We start from the raw sequence: 12,223 nt of genomic DNA on the forward strand, positions 1-12,223 counted from the left end.
CTACTGTGAGTGAAATCATGGGGCAAGCAAACAGCTTAAACGCATAAGGCAGGCAGGAGAGGGGAACCATGCTGTTGCATGTGTGCCTCCAACAGCTCCAGCGAGAAACTGACGTGCAGGGAAAGGGCTTTACAACCATCAGCCAATAAAGGTTGTAAAGCAGGTATGTTTAATCAGCCCTGGGCGGCACGGGGGTATCCCACCAAGGTTGTGTGTGCCATAGCCGCCCGTCCTCCAAATGTATATAGCATTGTGGTTACATATTCATGAGATCACCTATACATATTAATGACCTGTCCCCACTTCGTATGATAATTAACGTTTCCATAAACTCCTCCCACTGTGCTTGCGCAGTGCTTTTTGGTGGTGGTCGTAGAGGGTCGTGGGGATGAAGGCCAAGGGCTCATCTTTGTCACCGCAAGTAACCTTTTGGCCTCAGGCAGGCTCAGCTGCTCTTGGATGGTGCCCAGACCACAACGCTGGTTTCCAGCTGTTCTCTTCCTTTGCTCTGCTCAGTCTCCCCTCGGATTAGCTGATTGTATCTCAAGAGTTACAGATGTACCTAACTCTTCATGAGCATTAGGTCCCGTGCTTTGTTAACCCTTAGGTTGCACTAACAATGCGATTAAGGTATATTATCACTAATTACATTAACGATGCAAACTAATTGCCCAACCAGCAACAAGGTTTAAATCTTGAGATTCCCCTATCTCAAAATGAGGGGTGGCTCATGGGGTGCAGGCTTCCAGCCCTGGTCTGGCGGAATGGGGGGTGGGTTCTGCTCACGCTGAGCGTGACAGATCAGAAGCAGGCTGAAAGCTCTGCTGCCCGCAGCACACAGCTCCCACCCGCTGCGAGGCAAAGCCGCTCTGCCCCTTCCCTGCTCCCTTCCTCCCGCTGCCTCCGGGCGCTGCAGCCCGAGCAGCCGCAGCCCTGCGGTCCCTGGCTCTCAACATCTCCCGTGGAGCTGCGGCCGGGGCCGAGGGCGCTGCAGGAGCTCTGGGCTGGGGCGGCTCTCACCACATCGGCCGGGGCCGAGCCCTTGCGCCACGGAGCGGGGCCGGAAGGAGCGGGGCAGCCCCAGCCCGCACCCGGGCACGCCGGGGCCGCTCCGCCCAGGGCGACGGGCTCCGCTTGGCCCCGGCACCTCGACCCGGCAGCGGCCACCCCGCCGCAGCGCCCGACGGCCATGGAGGCTCCCCCCCGGTGGCCCGGCAATGGCACCCTGTGCTCCGTGGACACCGGCTTCGCCCAGCGCTTCCTGCCCACCGCCTACCTGGTGGTGATTGCCCTGGGGCTGGTGGGGAACGGGCTGGGGCTGGGGCACCTCTGCACCAGGGCCCGGCGCGGAGCCCGACAGCCCCTCGACTTGTTGGTTGGCAACCTGGGCTTGGCTGACCTGCTGTACGTGAGCACGCTGCCCTTCCTCGTCAGCTACTACCTGCGGGGCAGAGTGTGGCTCTTTGGGCAGGGCTGGTGCCGGATCACCCGCAGCCTTTTCCACCTCAACCTCTACGCCAGCATCGGCTTCCTCACCTGCATCAGCATCCACCGGTACGTGGGCATCGTGCATCCGCTGAAGGCACGGGGCTGGTGCTATGGGACAACCCTTTCAGCGTGGCTCAGCGCGATGGTCTGGGTGTGGGTCATCGCACAGGTAGCTCCAGATTTTGCCTTCAGCAAGGTGGATGACACGGGGACACGGTGCCACGACACAACGGAACACGAGCACCTGGGTGTTTATTTGCCGTACACCATGACCATCACCGTGACTGGGTTCGTCATGCCGTTCCTTATCATCATCGGATGCTACTGCCACGTGGTGGTGGTGCTCTGCAGGAATGACACTGTGAACCTCAGCCTCAGGAGAAGAAGCATCAGTCTGGCGATTCTTGTGATGATCCTCTTCTCCATCTGCTTCCTCCCCTACCACATCTTCAGAAACCTCAACTTGTTGTCTCGAGGCTGGCAGCTGCAAGGGTCCTGCACACAGGCTGTAAAGAATATCTACCTTTCTTACCAGGTGACACGGGGCCTGGCCAGCTTCAACAGTGCCCTCAACCCCCTGCTCTACGTGATGACCAGTGAAGCCTGCATGTCACGTATGAGGACCCTCTGCCAAACAAGGAAAACCTCTAGCCAGGAAGATGAGAAGAATATGAACATCATTCTTTGTAAGGAGGAGGCTGCTGCTGAGCTCTGAGGTACCCAACACCCCCTCCATAGGATGCACCACTTCTGTTTGTACTTGGGCCCTTCTTGGGAGTCACCTCCTCGCCCTGATCCCTGCTTTGCAGCGAGCTGGTAACTGTGTGTGACTCCAGTTTCACACAAGGGGTAGACAGGACTGCTGGCATCAGAGAGGAAACTGAGGCCAGGTTTTAGAGCAAAGCTACTCAACCCAACCATTTAGCCTAACAGTGTGCTCAGAGATGGCAAGAAATGAACATTGTGTTTGCTCCAGACTTGAAACATTTCTCAGCGCAGCCTCTAATGCAGTGGTCCGAGCTGGTCAACATCTCCCTGGTTGTGCAGCCACCCGCTGAGCTCCCAGTGAGTGAGATGGGGGTGAATGTGCCTTGTCCCCAAACTGCATCCCCTTTCCCCCACTGGACATGGGTTTGAGACAGGATTCCCTCCTTCACCTAAGGAGAGGGCACCAGTAATTAATAACCTGGGTTAGACAACAGCCGAGAGATTATTTGGGGGGGGGGGGGGGGGGGGGAAATATGCTTTGGAGGTGGAAATAGTCATTACAATATCAAGTTTTAAATAGATGACTAAGCTCTGCCAGTTTCTGAGTTAGCTGTTCCTGGGTGACTGAGCTGCTTCTGTATCTGTGTGATCCTCTACTGCCCACCTCCTTTGCAGGAGAAAAAAAAAAGAGCTTTAGCATTACTCACTCTCTTTTGGAAGAGCACCCAGCAGACAACAGCAAATTGGCATTTTGAAGCTTCTGGAGGCTGTTGGTTGGGTTGGGGTTTATTTTTTGCAAGGCAAATGACTGCAGTAGCCTGAACCGCTGCTTTCAATGGGCAAAATCCCAGGAGAGTTTGGAATCTTCAGGTGGGTGCTTGCATCTGACTCCTGCATCCAGCCTTGCAACGGGGTTAGACATGTCTGTTAAAAGACATGCAAAGGAAAGAGAAGCAACACGGGTTTGAAGACTTGTGAAGGGAGGATTCAATGGTGAGAGCAATCCATCTATTGCCATGGGATCTCTGCTTCAGGAGGAGCCGAGGCTGCTGAGCAGCAGTTTAATTTTTGCTGTTGATGTTGATGAACACCTTGGATGCTTTGGTCCTTGTGAAGGGAGCAGTGCAATTTGCAGCAGCAGACCTTGCAGCTTGGCTGAAGGAAGTAGATTGAGAGTCTAAATCATCCTCTTCTGGGAAAGGGCCAACCCACAGACACTGCACTCTTTGAACCAAAACCCGATATTTATCACAGTCAGCTGCTCTTCGCACGCACCCACCCTCGCTGCTGCACAGAGGGAGCCGCAGCTCACTTTCAGATGCAGTTAATATGTCTAAAGTGCAAATAAACACCTAAAGCTTCCGGTCGTGAGTTGTCTGCCTTCTTGCAAAGCTTTACAGGAGCACAGAGAGCAGCCAGCCCACTGCTGGGAGCAGGGCAGGGTTCCCAGGGCTCTGCAGGTGGGGAGCAATGCTGGGCCAGGCGTGCATGCAGGCAGGTCCTCAGAGTCTGCTCAGGGTCACTGCAAAACCTGGAAAATTTCAGCTCCCATCTCCTCCAGAGGGAACCCAAGGACAAAGCTGCAATTCCCAAATGAGACGTTGTTCTGTCTCTGCAGTAGGGAAGATCTCTGGGACATGAGGTTCAGATCTGCTCCTTGCACACACTCCCCGGATCTGGGCTTCTCCAGAGCTCTGAGCTCTTTTCTTCCTTTCCTGAAGAAATACCCATGTCTCGGAAAGCTGTCCAGCTTTTCCACCTTCACACATGGAGCCCATCCAAGATGGGACAGTTCCCCACAGAGCTGGCTTCGGCTCCCCACATCCCATAGGAGCTGCAGCACCCTGTCACTGCACCCAACCTTGTGCATGATTGATTGAAGTAAAGCATCACTGCACCGCAGGGAGGAAGCACCATGTAGGAAGCACCAGCAGACTTTTGCTCTCACCCCTGCATTGCTGTGCCCAACAGTGTCTTCTCCACTGCCCCCTCCTGTCACTGTTAATGATGATTTAAAGATCCGTATCCTTAAGAAGCATCTCTGAGCCTCAGAGACAGTTGTAGTCATAAATCTGCTCTGTTTTCTGTGTCCTGCATCTGTCAAATCAGCAAAAAGCCATTAAGGAGCTGCATGTTCTGCTGATGCCCCTGAGATATTTGAGGGGTTTTGTATATCTTGCTTTGCAGGCCCCTCCATTCTCAAACAGTGCTGTTTCTCCCCATGAACTGAAGGGCTGAGCTCTTTCCCTTTATTATCTGTATGTGTAATTAAGGGCCAATCGCTGGCACATGAGCCTGCATGGCCAGCTTTGCAGCTGGTGATGGAGCAGCAAAGCAGCCCTCCTTCCTCCAGCCCTTGTGACAAAGGAGGCTCCTTCCCTTGCAAAGAGCAGCCACTGCTCCCTGCGGGACACTGCGGGTGAATGGTCAGCACCGGGGACCTGGCCCAAACATGTGGGCACCTCAAAACCTCCCTGGTGCTCTATATCCCCTGGCACCAGAGGGGAGGGATTGTCCCTGGAGCAGCCAGCACGGGCAGCTCTTGCTCTGTGCCAGTCAGAACTTGGGCATCGGGAGGAGAGGACATAACACATGTTTGGGAGGGGTAAGGGGACAAGGAAGGTGCGGAGATGCCATATTCCCCTTCTCCCAGCAGCTCTGCCAGCCGTTGGCAGGGCCATGCACACACACGTGCTGCTGGCAGGATGGGGTCAGTGTCCACCGGCGTTGCTGTGCCACGGTTGCATCCTGATGCAGGCATTATCCTTGGTTCCTGGGTGGCACAAGCACAGGGAGAAGACCTGAGTGGGCAGCAGCAGCACCTGGGTCAACACTCACTTCCTCACAGGTGACTTTGAACAAGGCCCTTTCCCCTTTGCTGCAGAGACCTTCCAGCACTGTCACATTCCTTTACATGAGCTGCACATCCTCATGGAGTGAAATGGTTCTGCAGGAAGAAATAAATGGGGTTTATTTCTTTCAAGCTCCCGGCTTATGATGAGCTGAGTGTTCTGCTTTCCCTCCCTTGTCTCTCTGTTGCTGGACCTGAAAATGCCTAAAATCAAGTGAAAGGAATCCCACCTGTACCATCATCTGCTTTTCCCATAGCCTCTCTGGCACAGAGAACCAAAGCAATGATCTTATCTGCAAAATCAGCCTGAAAGCAGATTTTTAACTCCTCTACCCAGATTGGACCCAACCAGCAAACCAAACATGATGGGAATTCTGCTGAAATTAATGGGGTTGGGATCAGGCCTGGAAATTTGGCAGTGTTTTTTGCTTCATTAAATCAACCCCTTTTGGTTACGGATTTGTTGCACAGTCAAGATTTGTTATGTTAAAGAGAACTTCAGAGCTGACAGCCCAGGGAAGCCATTCAGGCAGAATTAACAGGCACATGTACAGATGCAGATGTACAAGCACTTTCCTTCTCTAAACCTGTTTTTCTTGGCATGCAAAATGCTTTACAAGAGGAATGTATTGCTATCCACAGCATCTAAATGTGATTGATTCTTTATTTCATTTTGCACACATTTCTAAAAGGAGACTAAACACGTCGTGTTTCCAGGGTCTCTGTTTCCAGAGGCACCCAGCGAAGCGAGGGACCGAAATGCTCCTGTGTGCAAGTGGTGGGGAGCAGGAGTGAGCAGTGAGTGCCGCAGGAAGCATAGGGATGCCATGAGTTCAGCTGCTGGCTGCAGAGGTACGAGTGGAGTGAGAGGACTTGCCTCCGCAGTGAATGCAGAGCGTGACACATGGCCTCTGGCTGAAATCCGGCTCTGAGTGAGCTGCCCACCTCACTTCAGGTGGGGTGGTGTGGCCAGTAAAGCCCTGTTTGCTAAACAAGCCTGGGTGTGCTGAAAACATGGGCTTCTGCATTTGTGTCAGAGATTTCCATGGAAAATGGGACAGTGATGGTGCACAGGGACCCCACTGTGCGAGCAGGGCATCTCCATAGTGTGAGAGCCCACAGGCCCAGCAGAGGCATGAAGACCACGTGTGAACCCTGAGGAGAAGCAGCATGAGCAGAGGCTCCTGCAGGTCCCAGCTCCGTGCTGCACCAGGCAGCAGGACTTTGTGGTGCATCTTTTACAATGTGGTGGGAGGCTGCAGTGAGCACACACAAAGGGATGAGTCACTCAGGTCACTAATGAGAGGTCACAGCATCCTCAGATTCAGTGAGAGCCATGTATTTCTTCCGCAAAACAATTTCATTGCTAAAGTACCTTTGGCTAGAGGGACAGCAGACCTGACACGTTATCTTATTGACCGAGGATATCGATCAGACTGGGGCAGGAATCGTAGATGCAATTACTCCAGGTGACCTGGGAAACACTGGTAAATACACTTGGGACTGTGTGAAGTTGGTAAAGGTTTTAATCAAAGAGAAAAATCCGAGTCTTTGTCTATGCTATGCAGCGTGTTTTGGCATCTGGGAGCCCAACAGCTTGTGAAGAAGAGCAGATCACATAAATAGAATAACATTTAGCGTGACTGTGTGAGGCCATCAGTCTAATATTACTCCTGCAGTGCATGCAGTTATAAATAGGTGATGCTGTGTAGCGTGGGACCCGGGGAGGGCAAGAGCTGAGGAATGCACTTGCAGCCCGGCGGCAGCGGCACTGCACAGCTTGCAGCCGAAACACACATTTGTATGTGTGCTACAGAGCGACTGCGGCTGCACCCTGCAGACAGGGCTGTCCTGAGGGCCTGCTGAGCCCGGGCTTCACGGAGAGGTGCCACTTTTCAGACCATCCCTCTAAATATTCCCCCATCAGCAAAGCCCTCCGTGCCCCTTGCTCATTGCTCAAAGGCAGGGGTCAGCAGGGCAGCAAGAAACCCCCAGGAGATGCTCTGTGCACCTCGACCCGCGCTGCCTTCTTAGCACTGGGGAGGAGAGTCTAGTTTGAATTTCACCCAACACCTCTCTTTGCCCCAAGCAGGAGATGCTCAGGTCAGATCTGGCTCCCTGAAGAGCCCTTCGTGCCAGGGCACAGCCCAGCCAGCGTGAAATTCTTCTGCTTGTTTGGGTTCATGGGCAAGAAGTTTACCCTAAGGAGGATCAGAAAGCTCCAGGCTTCTCAGTGGCAGCACAGCTCCTCCTTGGGGAGGCTGCTTCCATGCAGAGGATATCCAAGGACAGGAGACAGATTAACTCCATCCTGGCTGCCTTTGCTCTGATGTAGAGGTGCTGCTCAGCAGAGATGGAGAGAACTGCACACCACAGCTCCCAGTCAGCTCTTACCATCCCAGACCAGCCTGCAGCACCTCTGTGCTCTGGTCCAGGCTTTTGAGGGTGAGAAGGTCCCGTGGCAATGGGAAACTGCTGGCATGAAGGAGAGCTCACGGGTAGGTTTGGTGGTGGTGGTGATTATGCAGAGAGCCAAACACTCTCACTGAATGAAGCTTTATGTGGTTGTGGAGGCCTCCTCCATACTCCTGCATAAAGGGGACCACTCACATGCATTTCCCAAGCCAGAAACCCAAAACAGCCTGAGTCTGTCACCTGGCCCTGTGTGGACGTGCCCTGGGGGGATACCCAAATGAGCATCATCTTGTGCCACTGCTCAGTGTGGGGAGTGAAGGTGATAAGATTTGCAAGATAAAGAGTTTGGGAATGAGCTCTGAGGCCTTGGTGGTGGGCCTGAAACAGAATGGTTTACTGGCCTTTCACTTCTGCACTAAGTTTCATTGTCTTTTCAATTATTCTGATATCAGACAGTTTATTCCACTTAGGTACAAATTCCCTTCTTGTATCTGAAGTAGCATTAGAATTCTGATTAGCAGCTGCATTATTATACTGTCTCGAGTTGTCCTGCTCTGCTGGCTGAGGCTGGACCACCAATTCCCCCTAATGAGGCATGAGCGTCCATTAAAGGCCAACGATCAGGCCATTGTGATGCAGAGATGACTGTAACATCTGCTCCACTATCAACAGTTCCCTGCGAAGCAACCCCCGTGATTTTAAAGTACAGGACAACTGGGGTCTGTCCAAAGTTAATTGTTGAGTCCAATAAATTTCAGGTATCCCTGTAGAGTTAAAACATTCTGAGCCCTGCACAGTGCGGACAGCATCTGGTAACTGGGGTGAAAAGTATATTAATTGTGTGATTCGGCTTCCTGCTGGTGTAGTACATGGTGGCAATGGAGTCCACGCCATTAGTTTAATTTCTCCTTCAAAGTCAGCATCTATGACCCCTTATCGCTGTAGAGGATCGTCTGATTAACAATGCTGCCTTTCCATGCCCCAATGGGCCGTATGTGCCTGTTGGAATAAACACAACTGATGTGTCTTGAGTTATTGTCTCTCCCGAAGCGGCCAGCTCCACTCCAGCACCACTGCTTGTGCTGGCATGCAAACTGCGGCAGCTCCCCGAGGGGCCATTGGGAGGGGTGATTTGGTGGACGTTTCCTGATACAGTTAAAGGCTGGCCGTCCCGGTCACATTTTGCCCGGCAATGACTTACATAATGATGCCCTTTATGACAGCACGAGCGAATTCCAGGTTCTCCCCTTTTATTATTTGCTTTCGTTTTTGGACAGTCTTTTTTCCAATGGCTGTACTGACCGCATGAAAAGCACTGCTGTGACTTAGCCGACACCGCCGTGAATGCTTCCACAACCAGAGACAGGTCGTGTTGTCTAGACCCGACATTCATACAGGCAGCTAACATATCATCGATGCTGGGATCTCATAATGGCCTCAATACTTTCTGACTGTCAGGGGTAGCGTTCTCAATAGCAAGTTGTTTGAAAATATATCCACGTGGTTTCTCATTATCGATCTGTTTCTCCAGAGCCTCATCAAGTGGGTCTAAAATCCTCATAAACGGCTCATTTGCCTCTTGTTTGATTCGGACACAGGCTGTCTCTGTTTACCAGCGTCAGGGGCAGTTTTCAAAGCTCACGGTGCCAGTTGTTTAACTTGCTGCAAGCCCGCCTGGCAAATCCTAGCTTGTGCAGCATTGGTGCCAAAATCAGCTTGACCCCGTAATACATCGGCAGTAACCACTTGCAGTGGTTCATGCACCCTCTATGCTTTCAGCAGCCTGGGCGCCTGCGAGCTGCCTCATTTTCGACTCCCACATAGTGTATTGCATGTCCGTCATTATCAAATGAAACGTTTTGAAATCATTTGGGATAAATACATGAGTGCCACAGACAGACTGTATCAAATGAATTGTATATGGGGCCCTGAGTCCATGGTCCATCACTGTTTGCCTGATATCTTTGATAAGAGCATACGGGAGACCTTCCCACTGCGGGTCCTGATCCGGTGCATACACCACTGGGAAAGCACTCAATACATCTGCATCCCCCGCTCATCTCACTTCTCCCTTTCCAGCTGCCCATTTGTCATGAGGATCTGGGGAATATAAATCAGGCTCCTTTTCCTGCTCCATAGGCCCCAGGCCAAAAGGACCATCCAGGCCAGCATCGGAACTATCAGGCGGCAGAGCCACAGGACCAACGACAGCTGACTGATTTTGTGATGCCAGCAGCGAGGGCAGTGGTAAGGGAGCCGAAGGTGCCGCTTCTGCCTCCTGTGCTTATGAGCCGGCAGGAAGTTTCAGAGTTTCAGAAATAACTCGCCACGGGCTCAGTAAATTGGCGTCAACTTCATCATTGCTTGTAGCACAGTCCCTCAAATCAACGCCAAATCTCCGGGGTATGAATATTAGATGGATTCACTTTTGATGCCCAGAGAAGGATGCGCTTCAGCTCTTCCTTGTCAGCTTTATTCCCATCCTGCTTAAGAATCACAGCAAAACCTTCTAGAGCATTTCCCTGCTCCTTTGTTAAAGCAGACCCCATCACTCTCAGCCGCTTACCCCCCCCGAGGGAGGCAATCCGCGCTGTTTGAATTCGCTTCCTTTCAGCGTACACCTTGGCTTACGTTCATCAAGAAGTTCGGCTGAGCCACGCCACCGGCTCGACAGGTCATCGCTTTTCATGCCCCATGTGGTGGGCCCCATTTGTGGCATTTCATGACGTGGACTCAAGTTGATGCAGAGACTCAAATCCTCGTTTATTACCACCAAGCCCTTTTTATCCCCTTGTTCGGCACTTTCCCAACCTGCACATCCATACGACGTTCAATCTCATTGGCCCCCTGTAACATTCTCCAGGTAAATAGTCCCATCACAATGCTGCAGACCCCCACATCCTCTGGCCTCTGAGGACACAACTCCATCCTGGCCCATCCTCCCAAGGCTTGCTTGTTTACCTTCTCTGTCCTTCAATGTTCCAACTCATCACCCCAGGGCTTGTCAAGGCCTCAGAGCTCACTCCCAAACTCTTTTTCCTGCAGACCTTATCACCTTCACTCCCCACAGCTCAGCACCTTGGCTCCCACCCCAAAGACACTCAGGCAAGGAGACCTCAGCCTTAGGTAAATATTCCAGGACCTAGAGGAGCCTCCGGTCCATTTTCCCATTTAGCTCAGGTGCTTCGCCTGCTGCTAGAGCAGCCCCGTGTTAATTCGATTCCCTGTACCCGATTCATAGCAGATCTGGCATCCTGATGCCCGGAACAGCTGTGATTCCTGTGCTGCCGTTTGCTCTGCCCCAGGGACACCGCACAGCCCCTGAGCGTGGCTGGAAAGAAAGGGCCAGGACTGGAATAAAGGACAGCAGCCGGTGCCAGGAACATCTTTGTATTTGCAGTTCAGAGAGGATGCGTCTCATCTCCCCAGTTAATCCTTCCAGAGAAAAGCCTGGAGGGAAGCAGCTGGAAAGTCTCTGCATATAAGACTTAGTAAAATCTGCCAGTTCGAGGTGGAGGAAGAAATACATCCCCAGCACTGTGCTTTCCCTGCAAGAGAAAACAAGTGTTTTCATTTTGCTCTATTCATTGCCCACCCAGAACCTGCTGTGCTCTCAGGCATGATGTGGTTGGGAGCATTTACACAGGGCAATCCACAGCTCCATCAGCTGGGAAATCGCTCATGTCCCCAAAGCCAGAACCACTTCTGGCCAGTGGGATCTGGCGGCCGGGAGCAGCCTGTGGAGCATCAGTAGCAGGGAAAGAAAAATGTGTCTTGGTGGAATCAAACACCGCACTGAAATAAGCTGGTGCCTGGCTGGGAAGCTCAGTCAACCGCTCAGCACCGGTTCCCTGGGCTTCAGAGGCAGAACAGGAAAGGACGTCTTGAGTTTTACCAATAAATGCACTTTTCCCCAGATGAAAGTGCTGGGGCCAGTTTGTTTCCTACCGGGTTATTTTTAGCATTGAAATGGGCCATTTGCTGTAAACTGCCTGGGAAGCAGCAGAGCCCTGGGGTGCAGACAGCACTGCCGCAGCTCCCGCACCACCCGCTGACCGCCCTGGCTGCTGCACAGCCAGGTCTCACCCGGTGGGATGGGAGCCACCCCTGCTCCCTTTGGTTCTGAAGCCACCCGCAGGGCTCCTGGCAGGGGCCATGGTGCTCACCGGGTGCCACATGGGATATGATGTCTCACACAGCATGACGGAGCCCGTCACCCACCCAGGGTGTCCCACAGGAGCCCTACAGGGGTTCAGGACCTTTCCTGTCCCTGCAGTGCGGTGCTGCCTTGATGGACAGGGGTGAAGATGTCATTGGGGCACCCTCCGAAAGAGCCTCACATATTTGTGATTCATTCCCAGAGCCTTTGTCCCCTCACCCCTGACCTTCCTGGCAACCCCGCGGGCTCTGATGCAGGAAAGTCATTTATAGCATCATGACGGTGCTGCGGTGGGAGCCGGATCAGGTCCTGCTCTGTGCTTGGCCAAGGGTTTGGTGTGGGCATGTGGCCATGGGAGTCTGCATTCACAGCCGAGGCAGCTCATCTCCAGATTAACCTTATCAGGAAGTGAGATCCTTCTCCAGACACATTCCCAAAGCCTCTCTCCTTTGCCACTGGGGTCCAGGGACTCCTTGCAGGGACCAGCACCACAGAGCCTCCCAACCCCAAGCCCCAATCCAAACAGGCTGCCAGCTCTGCTTTAACAGTTTCTCAGTGAATATTTCCACGGATTATTAAGCAGGGGCACTATTATTTTATAT

The 12,223-nt window shown here is 52.7% G+C and overlaps 1 protein-coding gene across 1 annotated transcript; it reads left to right on the forward strand.

Annotated features, from left to right (window-relative positions):
- Positions 1 to 1,046: 1,046 nt before the first annotated feature.
- On the forward strand, positions 1,047 to 3,563 carry LOC134175816 (P2Y purinoceptor 1-like). The gene has a single exon (XM_062642146.1). The coding sequence runs from the start codon at positions 1,190 to 1,192 to the stop codon at positions 2,201 to 2,203; it is 1,014 nt and encodes a 337-aa protein (XP_062498130.1). The 5' UTR covers positions 1,047 to 1,189; the 3' UTR covers positions 2,204 to 3,563.
- Positions 3,564 to 12,223: the final 8,660 nt, after the last annotated feature.

The sequence above is a fragment of the Pezoporus occidentalis genome, unplaced genomic scaffold (genome assembly GCF_034315485.1).
Source record: "Pezoporus occidentalis ecotype Australia unplaced genomic scaffold, CSIRO_AGI_Poc_V1 ctg70, whole genome shotgun sequence".
Classification (NCBI taxonomy): domain Eukaryota; kingdom Metazoa; phylum Chordata; class Aves; order Psittaciformes; family Psittacidae; genus Pezoporus; species Pezoporus occidentalis.

What these genes read in the sequence shown, in the direction of transcription:
- LOC134175816 (XM_062642146.1), top strand. Translation starts at nt 1,190, where the DNA reads ATGGAGGCTCCCCCCCGGTGGCCCGGCAATGGCACCCTGTGCTCCGTG.